The 19,042-nt window shown below is 40.4% G+C and overlaps 1 protein-coding gene across 7 annotated transcripts; it reads right to left on the reverse strand.

Moving 5' to 3' along the window:
* Nucleotides 1–619: 619 nt before the first annotated feature.
* On the reverse strand, nt 620–18,295 carry nadka (NAD kinase a). Of its 7 annotated transcripts, none has more exons than XM_005938127.3 (12): nt 18,201–18,295; nt 16,588–16,764; nt 13,637–13,720; nt 5,879–6,008; nt 5,653–5,761; nt 5,467–5,552; nt 5,283–5,385; nt 4,996–5,138; nt 4,392–4,491; nt 3,723–3,880; nt 3,452–3,534; nt 620–3,041 (listed from the first exon to the last, which is right to left on the reverse strand). In XM_005938127.3, exons 1-12 carry the CDS (start codon nt 18,233–18,235, stop codon nt 2,894–2,896), a joined length of 1,356 nt encoding a protein of 451 aa, XP_005938189.1. In that variant the 5' UTR covers nt 18,236–18,295; the 3' UTR covers nt 620–2,893. The 7 variants fall into 7 exon arrangements, with proteins under 7 accessions (XP_005938189.1, XP_014194189.1, XP_014194191.1 ...); XM_014338703.1 differs by lacking the exon at nt 18,201–18,295 and adding an exon at nt 18,053–18,194; XM_014338705.1 differs by lacking the exon at nt 18,201–18,295 and adding an exon at nt 18,041–18,194.
* Between the last annotated feature and the right edge of the window lie 747 nt (nt 18,296–19,042).

A 19,042-nucleotide genomic window follows, 5' to 3' on the forward strand; every position in this document is an offset into this window, starting at 1 on the left:
TCACAATAACAGGCTGACGTCAACGTAACTTTTTAAAGTGGTCTTTTCAGTCACCTTTTACACGAGGATTTTCAGAGGAATGTTTTTGTGTATGTTAAGCCACTTAAAACTGAATCATGATGAATCATTCAAGCATAAAAAACACCTTATCAAAGGATGAACCGGTGTTGTGTCTGCACATAACAGGCAACTGGGCAAAGAAGCTATTTTAAATGGTTTCTTTAGGCTCCTTGTTGCTGAAAACGTCACAAAACAGAGAGCTATCGGGTGAAAACTTATAACTTGGCGTGATGTGAAGTGTGTACTTAAACATTTTGGGGAAACTGGACAGGACGAAGGACAAAAAAGTGGCAGGACTTTAAAAAAAAATAAAATACTGATCTACAGCAGGTGAACATTATCTGAAAGTTACGTCCTTAAGAAAGAGGGGGGGAAAGTCAGCAAAGACCTGACACGGGACCAGCTGATCCATCTACTTCTCACTGAAGCCTGCACTTCACTCCATGGTGTCGAGTACCATGCGACTCAGGACTGTACTTAAAGTAACTCTGTGCAAATGCCCGTGATTTTATGATATAACTGGTTTCATTTGTCGAAGCACATGATCAGACGGTTGTTGGTTAAACCTGTTTATTAAATGTTTTGGGAAAAATATCAGACTCCATATTAGAAACATTAACAAGTGTACTCATACAAAATTCCCATTTACAAAAGTGAAAAGCACTTTGAGAGTTGACAATGCTTCACAGAAGGGTCGTCAAAGCCTGGTTATCTTACTGAACTTCGCGTGTGTGTTTTTAAACTGAGATTAAACAGTTCAGACCAACATTTGAAATAATTCTGCCACCGTCCACGTCAGAAATGAGATTTTTCACTTTGTCCTGGAATGCATTTCAAGAGATATTTAACTCAGTTTGTACTTCTGTCCAATGACACCGTGCTAGAAATTCAGTTGGATGAGCAGAACTACTAAAAGCAGATTGGTTTTCATCAGTGAAACAGAATTTACAACCAAAGAATGTAAAAGAAAAAGTACTAAATAGATTTATTATCCATTAGTAATACATTAGAAACTGTTAATAAACACATGAACTTTACAAAATACATCTTATTCAAACATTACATTTATATACATACTCAAAGGTTTAAGGAATAATTAGCTGTTAGTGCTCGGGTGGTTTTTGTTTAGCGTTACAGATGAAAGCTATTCATCTTTTCACCCCGACACAGTTTGTTGAGCCAATTCACAACACATATATATTAACTTCCGGGCACTAAGCCCGAACAGACATGTAAGGCAGGCCACCTCAAAGTAATCACGAAAGGCAGCACAGGGGTAAACTGATAAGAACAGATCCAAAGTCTCACACACAGACCATTAAACCACCCACAGCCCACAGACATTGGTCTATAAAATATACTATGGCTTAAAGCACATTTTAAAAAGCAGACTTTAAAAATACAAAGTATGAAATACGAAGACTTCCAATCTGTGTTCTCTTAGCCTGGAATGGATACCGCCTCCTAGTGTTCACACCGTGGTTGATAGTAGCGATATTACACAATGTAATAAATGACACAAACGAGTGACAATCAAGTGCTGTGAACAGCGCAGACAAACAGTCACAATGTGGTAACAATGAGAATGCACAAAAACACAAATCTGTGATTTTTATTTTTGTTTTTAAAGTGTGGTGTAAACCTTGAAAAATATTACTTCTTTACATGAATGATACCAGTGTTTAAAGGCACAGTCTGTAATGTTGTGTTGCTAGGTAGATGTACTTTAAATCTGCTCCTCCATGAGACGCAACTAAAAAAAAAAAAACTCTAAAAACAACATTTGCCATTCATTGATAGCATTACATCCATATTTTTTTTTTACCAGAGTTGGATCTTTCCTGGAAGGTGCAACTCTGCCGTCACCCCCACAGAGAGCTAGTTTTTACCCTGCCATCTGATTAAAAAGTGCTACGACACATCTGATAACCACAACTGACCTTTAAGTTTCAGTACAAGATCACTTCAAGTGTTGCATTTCCTTTTCATTTTTAGTCAAAACACTTTGTTAACAAGCTGAAGTTTCAACTTCAAGAAAGGAGAGGTTTTCACAGCATTCAGATCCTGGAGTAATAGTGGAACCAAACTCCATTCAAAAATCCATCGTTTTAAAAGTCTCACACACCGAACGTCCAGTGGGAACATTTGGGAAATTGTATTAATGCTTCAAAGTTCACAAAGAAAAATTTTTTTTATTTGGTTTAATTTTCTTTAACTAATGCTTTTAAAAATGCTCATTTGTTTTTATTTATTAAAGTCATATTTTGAATTTTAAGGGCATGTCGCAGCGTCCACATTTCAGCCAATTGCAGTCGTTACAGGAGCTTAGCTTTTTACTGTCGTGAACGAAATGTTTACCAAAAAACAAGAATGATGAAACAGTATTTTAGAAAGTAGGACTTAGTATTAGTTGTTTGTTTTTTTAATTAAAAGGACCTTGAATGCTTGTCCTTATTTTCTATCATATATGCACAGTGGTACACTGGTAGAGCTTCAAACTGCTCGGTCATTTTTTTCCTTCTAGTTTTGGGTATTTATGATGTCAGTGAGAACAGACAATCCCTAACCTTCTATTTACAAAGCGCAGCCAATCAAAAGAAAGCTGTCTTCATGAGGGGGTGGGGGAACTAAAACTGTTGCCGTGAAGGTGGATGAAATGAGGGGCTGTAGCAACCTCGTTTTACTGAAAACTATTATAACAGATTTTTTTATTTTTTTGAAGGGAGTTTGGTGAGACCTTCTATCCGTAAAAGATGGAGAAAAAAGAAAAAAAAAATGGCACAGAGAACGGTCAAGCTAAAACCAAGACTTTAAGGAGACCCCGAAGAAGGCCTCAGAATTCCTCATCCTCTGAGCTGAGGTAGTTCTGCTTCTTCCTCACGTTCCAGTGTAAGCACTGGGCCAGGCTCTCGAACCAGTCATTAACCGGGTCCCGGAAGCAGATCGATGGAACGGGGAAGCAGGAAGTGGTGATGGTAATACTGGAGCAAGAATTGAAATGGGAAAAAAATAAATAAATAAATGAAAGGAGTTGTACTTTTTAAGGACTGAACAAGGAAAGAAAATGTTCATTGTTTGCAGTCTCAACAAAAGAGGTGTTGTCTTCAAACTTCCTTATATATATATAAAAAAAAAAAAAGAAAACAGCAGGCATTTACTGAGGAATCCTGGCAGCTCTCTTCCAATAACCAGAAAGCTGATTATGTTTTTGCTGAGTTACATAAAGGAAGAAGCTGGATCGGACTCAGGAGACACTCATGGACTCAAGCCCATTAAGGCAGGTTGATAAGGTTACATAACAAAGCCTTTAAGTGTTGAGGCAGCTGCAGGGGCGTTAAACTTATCAAGTGTGTGTCTATGTCTATATCATGGCCTCGGCATGCAGACTAACCTGTCCCCGTGGCAGATCTCTTGTCTCTTTCGTCCATCAAACGACACCCATGCTGTGTTTCTGGCGTCACATGAGAGCATTATCTGAGAGGCAACGCAGAAAAAAAAATGCAGAAGTCACAGAAAGAACATGCTTCATCTTTTGTGTGTGTGGCGTTACCGCTCAGATTCAAACGAGATCTACTTGTAAGACTTGCCTGTTTCTTGTTAAAACAAATAAATAATAGCAAATGCACGTGATGAATGAGCTTTTTTGGCAAGTTCGCCAGTACCTTGAGCTCCACCCCGGCCGGCACCACGATTGGTCTGAAGGAGAGAGAGTGCGGGCAGATGGGGGTGATCATGATGGCTGGGACGTTGGGATGGATCATGGAAGCTCCTGCTGCCACTGCGTACGCTGTGCTGCCTGTGGGTGTGGAGACTATCACACCTGAGTGGACAGAGATGCAAAAGCACATTTTCACTGAAGCCCAGGTACTTAATGCACTGAGCCATCAAAAGAGTGTAACGAAGGGCAAAGTTCAGCCTGCATCTCTGACTGACCGTCACCCCTTAGTAATTCTTGTGCAGAAGAAGAACTTTGTGCAGAAGCTTCTAGACATTTTTCTTCCTAAAATAAAAAAGCCAAACCTTTGCAGTGACTCATGGATATCCTGAACACTTAGAGTCCCAGAGAGCAGCCATTTGGCTTTTCTACCTTTAAAACCTGCCATTTCTAATTCCGTTGTTTGTTTTCAAATTCCGTTGTTTTCATTCAAATTCTGTTGTTTGTTCTCAAATTCTGTTGTTTGTTCTCAAATTCTGTTGTTTTCATTCTAATAAGCACATAGTGAAGCAAAACTGTTGTTAGCCTTATCAGCACGCAGCACTGATCTGATTTCACTGTCAGCACGCCCTGATTCTGGACGGCCTTGAAGTCTCCGCGCTCTCATGCCACTCACCATCTCCCTGCACCGTAGTAATGAGGTGTCCATCCAAGAACAGGTCTACGTTAGAGAGATAGGAGGAGGGTCCTCGGTCCACCACCACCTCATTCAGTACCTGCAGATTTGTGGGAGGAAGGAGGGGAAAAAAAACAAAAAAACAAACAAAAAAAAAAAACACAATTCACACATCAAACGATTTTCAATTTGCCACAACCCCCATGTCTGCTGATATGATGTCACCCACTCGCACCACATTGTTGGATTTGTGCCAGTACAAATATTTGTCAGAAGCCATTAACCTCATACGTGCGGTCAGAGCTACATTTCGCTAATGACTCAGTTTGCTCCTGCTTCTCTTTAAACAGCAGGTTAACAGCCTGCAGGCGCCTTCTTTGAAGACGGCCGAGTCACGACGAGCAAACTGCATTAGCGAGCCGTTTTGACCTATTTTTAGCGCGGGCTGAGGCTGCGAGGGGAGCTGGACCCTGCAGTTATGTGACAAAAACTTTTATCGGAGAACCAGAAGCTCTAACCTACAGGGGACAATCGTCTGTGAATCTGCATTCTGCAGCAGGAACAGTTTGAATGTCTTTGTCCCAATGCGAGGTGGACACATTACCTGATACTGCATGGCTTTGCGGCTACTTTCAATGTCCCCGTTGGTCAAAATGATCCCCTTTTCGTCCACCCTGGCCTTCTTCTCCCAGTTCTCTTTGAGCACCCGCACTTTCAAGCGACTTCTTAAGACAATGGCAGCGTTACCTGCAATCAGTACAAATGCTTTAAGCTTCCTTTACGGAAAATAACACACAAAAACTTTCAGCTATGCAAAAAGAATGGAAAGATTTGTACAAGTAGGTCATACAAACATGGAGGCTGAAAGACCAGTTAGAAAACATTCATTACCTTCAATAATTTGGTTGACCTGAGACTGGTAGTTTTCAAATTTGAATGGGGTCAGAAAGCCCAGGGAACCCAGGTGGAAGGACATGACTGGTGGAACGCTCTCCTACGATGGGAGGAGATGGTTATGTTTACAGCAGCAAAAGCAAAAACGCACAGAGTGCGGCGTGGGCGACCGGCTGAATACCTGGAAGAGCGAAGATGCGTACAGCAAAGTTCCATCTCCACCGAGACAGATTATAAAGTCTACACGGTTGGAGATGTCGTCGAGATCTAAGAGATATGTAGACAACAGCTCATTTACATCTCTTATTTTTAAAAAAAAGTTATAAACACTTCATGTAACTGGATCAGAGATGACTGGTGTCCCTACCTTCTCTGAAAGTACAGAATTTCTTTGTAACGGCCGCAAAGTTTTCATCGCCTGAAATGGCTGGGTCCTCCAGGACTTTCTTTTCCACGTAAACAATCATGCTTTTCACCTAAATGACACACGACAATCGAGAGCCTGTTATTTTTACTGGACATGCGGTATAACATTAACACTCAGCAGCTTCCCACCAACAAACGCTGCCCCCCGCCCTTCGGTTTGTGGTTACCTCGGTGAGGAACCTGCAGAGCTCTTTGAAAGGCTGTAGCAGACTGGCATCTCGGATCTTCTTGATGACAAGGACACTTTTTGGTGGTTTGTTCCACGTCAGCCTCTGGCTGGCGGGATCCTGAATGTGCCTGAACAAAGAAACAGGTCAGAACAAAGACATCGTCACTTGGTGCAAAACGGCACCGAGCTGCATCACCGGCTTACGTAAAGGGCCTGGGACGTGAGCACCGAGATCTTAGTCAACACATCTTGTATCAGCTAACTGAAAATTCCTCTTGTTCATCGCCACCAAGGCTGCTCAGAACCTATCCAATTAGACATGTCGGCTTACTGTCTAGCTCTGCTGCCACACACTTGTGAATCTGTCTGCAGGGTTCTGACTCAACCTCATGATCATCTCGGTTATTAAAATCCTTACAAAACTGCAAAATATGCAAGAAAAAACAAACAAACATCTGATTAAAACGTTGAAGTAGAAACTAACAGGACGAATGAAACTCTCACAGGTTAAAAAGAGATAAGTCTGCTGACCTGAGTTAGTTACAGCTCTGCCATACATATTAGGAACTTAATGACTCTAGAATCAGCTGATTCTAGTTTCTGTACAAGCAGTTCCTATGCAAGAAGCTGGTTTTACAGCCCTGGAAATATATGCAATTAAAGTTACAGGAGTGAAAAGTCAGAAATTATTCAGGCTCCGTCACCAGTAGCATAACTGCACAGTCAAACATACTCGTTATTTTTTATTTTTTTAAAAACACACTTTCATATAAGAGCTTTTTAAAATCCTTCCTTATTGATTTTAATCAAACCGCATCTACACATTTCAGTAAATCCTTTAATAAACGTTTGGATCAAACCACTAAAGCCACTTAAAATGCATGATACAATAGGAGTATTATGCACCGACCCAGCATTAGCTTTGAAACAAAATGAACATTAATTAGCTTAGCATCAGCATGACTTTTTGTGGGGTGTTGAGCCTCGTTACAGTCAGGTGGCTAAATTACCGAGAGGAATAGATTTTCACAGAACAACTTCTCCCTTATCTGTTATCAATAAAACTTCAACATTTCAATTTCAGCTGTAGAACGAGCATAGACCTCAGGAATGAAATAAAATCATGCGGCTATCCTGGTGCAAAAACTTCCAAAACTACTCATGACAAGACTTCAGCGCATTCATGGATACAGTTGGACATGCAAACACATACAAAAATGAATAATTATTAAGTAATGCATTAACCTACATGAGTATTTCTGTGAAATCAGCACTGAATGTGTGGGTGACCACAGGAATCAGACAAAGTACCAAATCATATCTGTGGTGCTGAAGTTGTTCCATCAGCCTGTAACGGTTCTTCCCTCCGTGAGTGTGTTGAGACCTTACATCTCTACATATAGTTTACAGCTTTCTGTCAACAGCAAATGCACATGACCTGCTATTTTTTTTTTTTAATGCTAAAAATTTGGAAGTTGCAGCAACAACCACACTGACCCGCTTTTTCACTTCTTCTGAATCAATGTCACAGGAATCAACGCAATAGATTGACTCAACATCCTTAAAGCTTTAATCCTCACCCGAGGACATATTACATGCTTCTAAAACAGCTGCCACACTGTTAAAGCAACACACTCCTACTAACCCCATATGATAAAACAGTGACCAGTGTTTAAACCCCCCCCCCCAAAAACCCCCCACAGCAAACACACCTACGAAACTCCCACCATAACAGATAAAAAAAACCAATGACACATTCAGTTCCCCTTTCTTTAAAAAAAAAAAAAAAAAACCCTAAAATGACGTAAAGACAAAATACCCCCAAACTCAAAATTAGAACAATCACAGATTACTTACAAAGTCTGTGAGGGCTGGTACATTCTTTAAAACAAGAGGACTAGTTACATGTAGTAAAACATTTCGAATGATTTGGCTCTGACTGACCCGAACACACACACACACACACACACACACACACACGTGTCCAAACATCTAAAACTGACACGACACCACACACAGCACACACACACACACACACACACACACAAACACACACACACACACACACAATCACACACACACACACACACACACACACGTGTCCAAACATCTAAAACTGAGCAGTGCAGGCCTGCTTTCAAACACAATCACATGAGACAAAAGCAAAACTTCATTAGCATTTGAAGCAGCAACAAGCTGTGATCCATTCATGGACAGTTTCTCCTCTGACCACCTCAAAGCACGCTCAGCCTGACCTTCCCCTTTCAATCAGTAAGCCCGGCACACGTAAACAACAACTTTAAATGTTTATTTTTGTTAACGAGCCGCAAAAATAAAGTGGAATTCTCTGTCTAAACTTAAGAAGCAGTTTAATATTACCTACACTGCAGGTCACTGCAGTGCAACTCTCTGAACATCTGTCTGGCAGCGGTGGCATGCCAGTTAATATTTCACCTATTGAACATGTTCTCTCTGTTGAGAAAGACACAGAAGATGCTAGAAAGCCTTCTCACCATTTCCAGACCCTGTTCTCGCTGTGGCTCGCAGGAGCGTCCTGCAGTACACACTGGTTGAACTTCATAACTGTACACATGTAACGGAGATGCTGCTTCAGGATGACTCAGCTGGAGAACGGGGCTCTGTCGTCGTGGCCCGTTCTGACAAAACACTTCATTCCGCTTCTAACTACTTCCTTGAAAGCTGCACATTATAGCAGCTGAATCAGTTTGCTTCCTGAAGTCCAGTCGCGAGTCAGCCACCGGCAGTCTGAGAGGCTGGAAGTGTCTCCATGCGCTGAAAACAACTAACAACAACAAGCAGCAACGCCACCCCTGCTGATGGATCGTCCGTGGCTATATTTGGCCCAGCGAGGACTTAACACTAAACCTTCCTGTTGCATTCTGCTGCTGAATCAGACCTCTCACTCATCTTAAAGTTGACTTCATCGCAGACTCCACCCACTCTGCTGTACTGAACCCGCCCATTTCTGGGAAGGACCTTCCTTGTCAGACAGGTGTGATTATCTCAAACACTGAAACCACGCTGGTACAACTCGGAGCTCATAGACCTGGTACAATGCAATGAAAGGCCTCTTAGACCAATGGGCATGACAGATGACTAATGTGATCTGTCAGCTTAAGAAAGGAAACAATCAAACACATCAACAGAGCTTTTGTTAGGAAATTATGCAATTCTGGGTTATGGTATTACACCAGGATCTATTTGAACTTCCTCATGCTCTACGGTAAGCAGAGAGAGACTTAAACAATATGGACTTTATTGAGAGGATAAACATTATAGCATAAAAATCACATTTCACACATGATATAATGGGAACCTACAGTGTGACTGTAACAGGAAACACAAATAAGTCACAAACCAAATAAGAAGTTGCCTTCAGACATTAGCTGTCCTTAGTCTCCCCGCTGACATTTTCACATCAGTGTACATTTATATAATTAGAAAAAACTGAGCTGAGTCAAAGTTTATGAATAGTACCTGCTGTAAAATATTTTTGGGGCATTTCTGGGAATCCTTTAGAAAGGTTTTAGTGGAAGATTGAGGATGATCACTAACATTACAGTAAATTTCTATAAAGCAAACAAACATAAAACCCAACTAATTTGAACTCTTCTTATTCTCTGCACGCTTAATTTAGCCCGTTTTTGCAACAGATGCCCTTCCTGACAACCCTAAATGGATTTGTGTCTCCTCCCACAATCACAAATGTGTAAATCACTACACCTGTTCACTGGTATGCTAGTAATGCACACTCTGTTTCTTATCTCTGCTTGTGTGAACTGCTCACGCTTGGTGCATCTCATTGGGCTTTACCTCAAAATAATATATTAAACATATTGTCACTACCATTGGGCCACTCTGGATAATTAAGTAGTTTTGATCACAAGGAATTAAACGTACTTGTAGATTTAATAAAAGGCCAAAATTTGGTTCAATTAAATCTCTACTTAGTGGGAAAAAATTAACATAAGTTCTGATTATGTTTTAGCACATGTAGGCATGACATAAGCACTCTGTGTGCATTCAGCGGTACTTCGGATTTGACTACAGTTGCCTCAGCTCTCGTCTTTCAAGTGGAAGTCAACAAAGCAATGAGGCACAACACAGAACAAAGGGAGTAGCATGGCTGGTCTTCAGAACAATGCACTGTGAAGTTTTCAGGGTGTATTTAGGGTGTCGGGTATCAATGTGGCCACATGTGTCTGCAGTTCCCCGAAACAAGCCGACAATGAGTGAAACAAGGCTGCATCCATCTGCTTTGAGCACTCACAGCCACACCCTTCCACAGAGTGTGATCTAAGAGGCAAGTTTCCAGTTAGGAAGGTCTCAACTGGTGCTACTTTACCTTTAATCACATTTCCTTCTTCCTACTGCCCTAAAGCATAGCACCTACTGGTCACAGCAGCTGAGGGTCCTTAGTAGGTGCAAACATTACACTTGTAAACACTGAATATGTGAAACCAGGTTATCCTGAAAAGAACTACAGTGCAGCCTTTGGAATAAAGATAGTCTGGTTTTGCTACTTTTAACCTGTCGAGCAGCTTTAAGGGAGCTAATCTGCCTGAACAAACGCAGACACTTATGTGATTGATCGAGTCAAGAGATCAACAGTTTGAATGTCAAGACTTTCCTAACTGCAGCACGATGAGTGATCTAGGGCACAATCAAATAAGGTGACTCGTGTATATGACAGTGATGCCACAGTGACTGTAAGAAACAAGTAGTGCTGACGCCTTGAACAACATTATCAAAATATGTTGGATTGCATGCAATCTTTTATGCAGAGAAACTACTGGATTCCTGTACATGAAAGTTGAAAAGGTGATTCATTTGCAAATTGGTGAGCATCCAAGATTTGAGGAAACTTTGGCTTTTTAAAAAAAAAAAGTATCAACAAAAAAAATGACCAAGAGACTGACAGCAGAAAAGATGGACGTAACCACAGCGACATCACCCAATCTGAAGCCTTGACATGATCGGTCCTGCCGCCTTCATCTTTGGTTGCAAACAACAGGATGTGACAAAAAGGGGTAGGAATGACCACAAAGCTCCTACGCTTATTCACTAATGGTTTGTGAGTGATCACCTTTTGGCCAGTGAGTGTGTAGATAACACTATTTCGAAACATAATGACAAGGATTTACAACAAACAGACTTCCTCTCTTTTTTCTTTTTTTTAAAAAATTGAGTGGGACGTTAAACAAGTGACCGAGCCCATAAACTCGCTAGGAAAGTGTTATGTTTTCCCACAGACGTCTATAGGACCACAAAGCTTTTTGCAGCCACAGCTATGACCATTTTTTGACCTTCAGGTAGAATGCAGGTTTAAGACATTTACACTCTGGCTGCCTTTTTTTTTTTTTTAAATTACGGTTTATGCTCGCGTCCATGAAACCAGCCATTACCACAGGAACATAAGAAAAAAAAAAAGAAAAGCATGCTGTTGCAAGTTGTGTTACTAAATAGTCAATTAAAATAATTTTTAATGTTTATGGAGGCTCAAAAAGACACAACGGTCAAACGGTAACAGCTTAAACATAGTGAAAGTGTCACATAGCCAAGCAATTATAAAGTTCAGCAATGTGAAAGGGACCCATAACGCTTCTCTTATTCTGGGTATTGTGCTCAACACACAGGACACAAAGAACAGTGAGGCTGTTTTCAGCCACACGAGAAGAACTGAACAGAAATCATTGTTGATATGCTCAATCTAAACAGTTGTAAAAGTCATTATTCGAACCTTCATGTTCCCTTCTTTCTATTTAACAACGCAACACAGCGTTCTTCGATGCTACATGTTATGTTTAAAGGTAGATGCGCAGCAGGACACTCACTTATCATCCAGACACGGCAACCAAGAAATTTATGAGGCCAAACAATCAAACACTCTTAAGTAGTTAAGGCACATGACCTTAAACCTCAAATAAAGCATGGACTGATCTGAGGTTAAAATAAAAATAAAATAAAAGAATTTTAAAAAAATAATTTCTCAAACCTGCAGCTAGTCTGCACTTTTTGCTTTTCTAAATTTGCATTTCACGGCACACTAAACCCAGCGTGCCTCTGACAGATTTGTCAGACAGATTCAAAAAAAGGAAAGCAGATGCGCTGATGTGATCCAATGTGTGATTATCACGAAGCACCCAACAGACTCATAAACACTAATAACCAAGCTCTGTTTAGAATGAAATCACTGATGACAAATTAATAAATGCCAACACAACAATGAAGAATGATGTTAGTGTAATGCTAAAGCTCATTTTGGATTCAAGGTTCCACTTTAAGCACTGAAACCGGCTGATAAAGACTAGACGTGAAGTACCAAACGATGTGCAACATGCTGCGTTTACACTTGGAAGTTACAAAAGAGGAAATTGGCACATTTACATGGAAGACTTGTTCTCATAAACTGATTATTTCAAAGAAGTGAATGATAATGATTTTTAAGCTGTGTTAACTAGTTTTACAGCAAAATTGCACTGGAGTTCAGAAACAATGGAGCATGTCAGTCATGACGCCGACAGTATTTTTTCTACACTTGTTTCCTCATCCTGGCGTGTCCTGCACAATGTGGACGGCTGATCAAGTTACTGATTAGTTAGTATGCACATGGTCTTCAATCTTGTGCAGAACATTTAGCTAATCATTGTTAAAGGCGTTGGCTAAAAAAAAAAATATATATATTCGGCACGTTGGAGTATGTGCTGCATGTGCACGCGTTCAACGACCTGAGCTCTGAGGAATTTACCTGCTTTTGAAGATCAGCATGAAAACAGCCTCCGAGCATCAAACTCAGCTCAGGCTTTATTCTAGATTTAAAGTAAAACCTGACTCGAAACATGGAAACCTAAAGTGACTGTGTATTAGCAGTCAGCTGTATTAGCCCTGCTTTGCTTGTGTTAAATCTGTCTTAAAGGATTAAAAACAGTTCTACTCTTTCATTTATTTTATTTTTTTAACTGAACAGAAATGCATTTCTGTTTTTTGTTTAAAAAACAAAAACAGAAAAAAAAATTGCTTTTTGTGTAGAGTAGATCTATATGGGTCATTTAAAAAAAGAAAAGAGATCCAACAATAACTGAAATGAATGTGTACTTTATGACACTATGGTGTTGCTTTTATTATCAATACTGAGCCCACAGCACTTCCTTAGTGACAATCACTTATTTCAGATTATTTTTCTTTGTGCCTCTCCAAAAAAGGCCAGAAAAACAGACTCTGCTGCTAGCTTTAGCTAGGCCTTAAAATCATCCAGATCTGAAAGGACTTGCAAAAGTTCAGATGGCACAAGTCTCACCGTGATGCTAAAAAGCTCCTTTATAGCCTTTAACGCTAATTTGACTGCAGCATTTAGACCCATTGTGCTACGAAAACTACACAAGACTGACATGCTAGATTAGCGTCAAAGTTAACTACAGGATTGCATAACTGAAGGTAAAAGAACTGGTCCAAAAGTTGACCACTCATGTCCTTATTGGCTATTGCAAATAAGGACATTAGCAACACTGCTCTTTTCTCTGTTCCAAAACCCTTTACAGGCCCAACCGGATTTCAAAGCAATGACACGATGCTTTGTTGTACAGGTGGGTTTTAATGATGCAAAGACACACTAAACTCACTACTGTTCACTGTACAATGACTCACACTGAAACTAAAGCTTAGGAATGACTTCCAAAGGTGGACAACAATAAAAAAAAAAAAATAAAAAAAAAAAAACTCTCCCTGTTTGACTTACATTACTGCATGTGGGTTCTGGAGCATGCATGCCTTGGGGCCGAATGTCGTCACAGGGCTCGGTCCATGAAGTGATTGAGTCCTCCTAAAAGACAGGATAAAAAAACAAAACATTCACATGTAAACACAGCAAGTAGTTGGGCAAGAACGAAAATGAAGACTCCAAGGCATTATAAAATGATCTCATCTTACTCGAACTGCGCATAAGTTGACCCCACAACCTCTTCTACTGTCATCTGTTCGTTTACAGGAAACTGGAAGCTGAGCTCAAGACCAGACGATGTCACTCACCCTTTGATGCCGATGCTAGTCTCTAGAAATTCCCAAGTTACCAACTCTTTTTGTCAAAGTTTTCACCAAACAAATTACACTTTTAATTTCAGTTTTCAAGACAAAAAAAGAAAATAAGGGGGAAGCGAAACAAAGGCTGTTGGAGACATCTACAAAACAGAAGCGGAAGTTCAGAATTTACAGAATTCACAAATCAGCCGATATTTGCTTATTTTGTGTCTACTTAGCTTCGACACACCACTAGAGTCTCTATTTGTGTCACTGCGTCGATCTGGAAACCTTTCATTTGATAGGTGAAAGTGTAAACTGTGGCGCTACAGCCCAGTGCTTGAAATGTTCTTTGTTCAGATTTAGACTTTTTTGGGGCGTCTGTTTGTCGTAGGTGCAGTGTTAACAGTGCATCGGTGAATTAAGCCCGACAAGCTGTTTTATAAGCCTTACTTATCCACTTACTTACTCTGGAGCTCACAGAAATCTGCTTTCTGCGCAGTGGAAAAAATGAAAATCTTAAGCACCTGTCTGTATTAGGCTTTGTTAACGCATTGTGACTGGAGTGTGGGGTCAAAAGGTCAGCGGTGGCATTCACTGATGGCGCAAACGCAGCCTTCATGCTGAATCACTCAATCAAATCCTCTTAGCCGTCTCACTCTGCGAATGCACCATCTGCCGTTTACGCGCTCTTAAAGCTGCACTGAACGATATTTTCATACAAACATGTAAAGAAACTAACGCGCAACGCCAGAGCCGCTGCTCACACTGACAAAAGCACTGACAGTTATCACCAAGTCTGCAACTCTACAGAGTCTGCTGCTGCTCTTGTTTCGCTCACTGCTTTGGTATTTGTCAGAACGCCAAAAAACTGGAGTCCAATGGGATGATGTGGAGAAAAGGCAAATGTTTTAAAGTGACAGCAGTTCGATCAACGATAAGCAGTCGTGAGCTTGTTTTAGGCTCATTTTCCCCCTCCAGTGGAGAAAAAACAAAAAGTAATGCAACTTTAAGACTTTTACATTCACCAAATGGGCAAAGGAAAAAAGAGAAGAGAAATAAAAAGATGAAGCTCTGACACTAAAGTACAAAAACAGAGTAAAGCTGTGTGTACACTGGATTTGTGGTGGTAGCAACCAGAGAGCATAAAAAGTAAATGGCATTTAGTGACTTCAAGCAACTATGGGCAAAAAGACTGCTCAGGTCAGTCTCAGGTGAGAGACTGACGAGACTACCAATGAGACTTAAGTATATCGTTGATTGACATGTGACCAAACATAAGGCCAGGGGGACAGAATTGGCCTGGAAGGCTTTGGAAGATGCTTTACAGCTTTTCCTACTGACAAAGACCTCCACATGACCACTCATACCACACCAAACTAGTTAAGTGTTAGATAAACAATTAAATAATAGAAAGGTTCTCTATTATAGAAATATATTTTTTTATAGTGGGTCCAAAAAAAATTCTGTGAATTAACCAAAACCGAGACTTGCTGCTAAAACTGTACTTGACCTCTGACTAAATGTTTAGTTAAAGGGCAGTTTCACTGGTCCGGCCCACTTGAGATCTAAATGAGCTGTATCTGACCCACAATGTAAAATGAGTTTGACATCCTTGCATTAGACGGTCACCTAGGTTACCAGAGCCTACAACGTCCCCAAGCAACCAGCTGTGTACGTAAGCTTTACTTCTGCGTAACTTCTCGAGCAATCTGAGAATGTATCAATATTTCAGTCCAGCACTGGATCACAGAAGATATTGTATTGTGTTGTATTAGTAAAATAATACACAGATATCAAACTGTGATCCGCTTATCGTAAGCTCTGGTTTTATTGTAAGCTTTTAACTAAACTCACGTTAGTTACTTTTCAGCCAAGGAGGTCCACTTCACTTTTTGCTTTGCTACAATGAAAGGGGTCCTTTCCCAATTAGGATAAATTCCTCCTAAATCTTAATGCTTCTGAAAAAAACCTTGCAACATGAACAGTTAGCAAACCAAAGAGGTTTTAAACATCCTGTTTCCGTGAAGTCAGATACCCACACAAATCCATTTCACAAAAGTCTCAGCTGCTGCAACTGTGATTGTGTCTCAACATTTTCCAATCTGCTTACAAGGTGGTAGCGCAGTAATGCAATCAGGTTAACCGATTGCATTACTGGACTATAGTCATGGCAACATGGACCATTTAAAAAAAAGAAAAAAAACATCTGGATGTTTCAGGCTGAACACTTGGCATCGTTACATGTAGCGGGCCTCTTCGTGGCTGTTTGTACCTGTGTATGTGTGTGACAGAGTTACTGCAAATTTAGTGAGCAGCAATGAATTAATATCTTGACCTTTATAGCAACGCTCTGTATGAAAGTGAGCTGACCAACTGGACAACAACTTAAAGCATATTGTAAAACCAGCAAGCCCTGGTTTGTTTGCTTAAAGGTTAGTCTGCACCAGGGTCACATCTCTGATAAGCAGGAGGTTTTGACCAGTGAATCAGCAATTTTTCACTCACACTCACACGACCATAACCCTAAGGAAAGATAAAAACGAGGGGTTGAAGTTATAAGTAATACTATTCTTCTGACTTTGCACTTTAAACATGGCTCATTACCACCTTAAAAAAAAAAAAGAAAAGAAAAAGATAAAATCAAGTTTCATGTGTGGACAACTGCTTTACCTGTATTCAAAGGAGGTGCTGGCTGAGGAAGTGCTCAAGCTGCGGACTTTTCTGTTTCTTCGAGTCAGGTTGCGGGCAGGCACCTCCCCTCCATCACAGGTGGAGCAGGAGTATGGGGCAGATTCCACTCGCACGTCCTTTCCGCCCTCCATCTCACACAGCCAGGCTGGAGGTAAACTGACATGACACAGCAATCTTTCGTGAGTAGAGCGATCAGGTGTCACGCAAAGTGGTGACACCTGATCTGTATCTGTATAATATACAGGATATAAACTGCGACAAAGGAATGAAAACTAAGTGACAATAAATGCTGGGCGATGACGCACAACTGTGTGAGGCTGGTCGAAGATGATTTTCAAAGCCTTTTGTTCAAGTTATTTTGAATGTGGGAAAAATACAACAGTATGTATGTTTCTCACAATCGGCTCAGAATCAAAAGAAATGTGCCAATTTATGTATTCATCCCCACTGACACCCAAAGAAAATGATCACACAAAAGAGCTGCTGAAATAACATTTAATCGCAGCCTTAACAGATACAGGGACTATAGCATAAGAACTTAAAAATAAACTATAGCTAGTAATATTTACCTAGTGAAAGAGCTGGCAAAGTTGCACACATAAAATCTATTTGTTCTTCAATTGCTAAATGCCAATTTTTTTACTTTGCGCCCTCTCCCCTCAATCACACTCCTCCCATGAGGTGCATCAACAGCAATGAGTTTGTCCTGATCTGCTCACTCTGTTCATTAACACCCTAGCAACCATTAATCAGCTCAGCTGGCAGAAACAACCCCGGCTCAGTGTATTGGCTGCATGCGCCAAACTTCATGTAATAAAACCAGCTTTTGTACTGATGGTCCAAAAGAGGCAAAAACTTACAGAACATCATTCCAACTATTATATACATAAAGAAAACACGAGCGAGTCTACAGCTCGGGTCACATAAAATCTACTGACGCGCTCAAATATTTCTATTCATTTTATTTCTATCGATCTTACAGATTACATTTCCCAGTAACCGGCGTTCACCAAATTACACAAGGGTTACTATGCACTCTTTTCTAAGTCGATATTAAATTGAAATAAAAGTTTTTGTCCAAACAGTAAAAACTTCAACTTATGCCAAAATTAAGCTTCAACTAAATTATATTGGCTAAAGTTTTTTCCTTACCGTCAGCCAGCTAGAGAAAAAGATGCAACCTAGCTTACACAGGTTAATGTTTATCTTGCGCTTAACAGCCTCGTCTTTGTTCTCTTTGTGATTTATCACTTTTCTAATGGTCGAACTGTCCCGTGTGGTCTACAACAGGACCTCCACCGACTTGCCTGACTATATAAACGGATGAATGGTGGTGACCACAGATATATCCCCGGTTAGGCAACTGAGCTAGTTCCCAAGCTAAGCTAGCAGTTAGCCGTCCTGATCACAGAGCGTCACATCATCCAGCTACCTTTTTACTCACAACGTCACGGGAGACGACGCAAATCTGGCGCGCGGCAAAATCCCGCAGGATCAGAACTTCACCATTATTATTCGCTTTAATAATAATATAGTTACACCATCTCACTACTCAGGAATCAACAATCGCCTCGCAACTTCCTCATACTGACCAGCCAATCACGGGCTCCCTCTGCGCCGACGTCATATTGGACTACCACTCCAGGCTGCAGCACCACAGGTTATATATACAGCATTCAGATTATATCACAGGACCAAACTACATTGTAGGTAAAAAAATTATACGGCAAAGACATAAAGATATAGCTGCTGCATGAATTAAGGGATTATTTTGGATCAATGATTCCACTAAAGCCTCCAGCCTTAAGTTCCTATCACCCCTCATAATGATTAAACCGCAAAATAACCTTTATTCCGCTTTATTCTGTTTCTTTCCATTAAACAGTACTGTGCGGGAAAAAACATCCTTCATTTCTTTTATATTTTCCTTACAAGGAACTAGACTCTCCTTGTCATTTTTGAAAATGGTCTTTAGCAATAGTTCTGGTCTTTCATGGTTTTTCTTTCGGCATTACTTTTTTACTCATTTTCCAGTCCGTGTACCTCACCATTTTGACAGATGCTGATTTTTTGTTTTGTTTTTTATCCATTTAACATCCATATAGTCATTCAGCAATAAAAAAAAAAGCTACCTTACTTGAGGGATGTACCAGGTGATTCTCAATTAGCTATTATATGAAAAGTTAACATGCAGCATGGTGTGCATGGTGTCTTTAAAAGAACAGAGGAAAGTGGACAAGTGGGAGAGAAATGATAATCCTTCAGCAAATGAACAGTGTCTAAAAGTTGTGTCTTTAACAAATAGAAAAATCCAATCTGGCAAAGGAGAAATGGTCTCGGTGGAAGGGTGGCTGTTTAAGGAAGTGAAACTGGGAGAAAAGACTTGATACAGAACAGAACAAAAGCCAGCCAACATCCAAACCAAAGCTTTGAA

This window comes from Haplochromis burtoni, unplaced genomic scaffold (genome assembly GCF_018398535.1).
Source record: "Haplochromis burtoni strain Fernald_Lab_line unplaced genomic scaffold, NCSU_Asbu1 Contig_244, whole genome shotgun sequence".
Classification (NCBI taxonomy): Eukaryota; Metazoa; Chordata; class Actinopteri; order Cichliformes; family Cichlidae; genus Haplochromis; species Haplochromis burtoni.

Bases quoted from the DNA above. Each gene is read 5' to 3' on its own strand.
- nadka (XM_005938127.3), bottom strand. From the start codon at position 18,235: ATGACGTCGGCGCAGAGGGAGCCCGTGATTGGCTG. The intron at 6,009-13,636 runs GTAAGTCAAACA...TTCTTTGTTCAG, and splicing joins CAGAACCCACATGCAGTAAT to GCACATTCAGGATCCCGCCA. The intron at 3,881-4,391 runs GTGAGTGGCATG...CTGTCCACTCAG, and splicing joins TACTACGGTGCAGGGAGATG to GTGTGATAGTCTCCACACCC.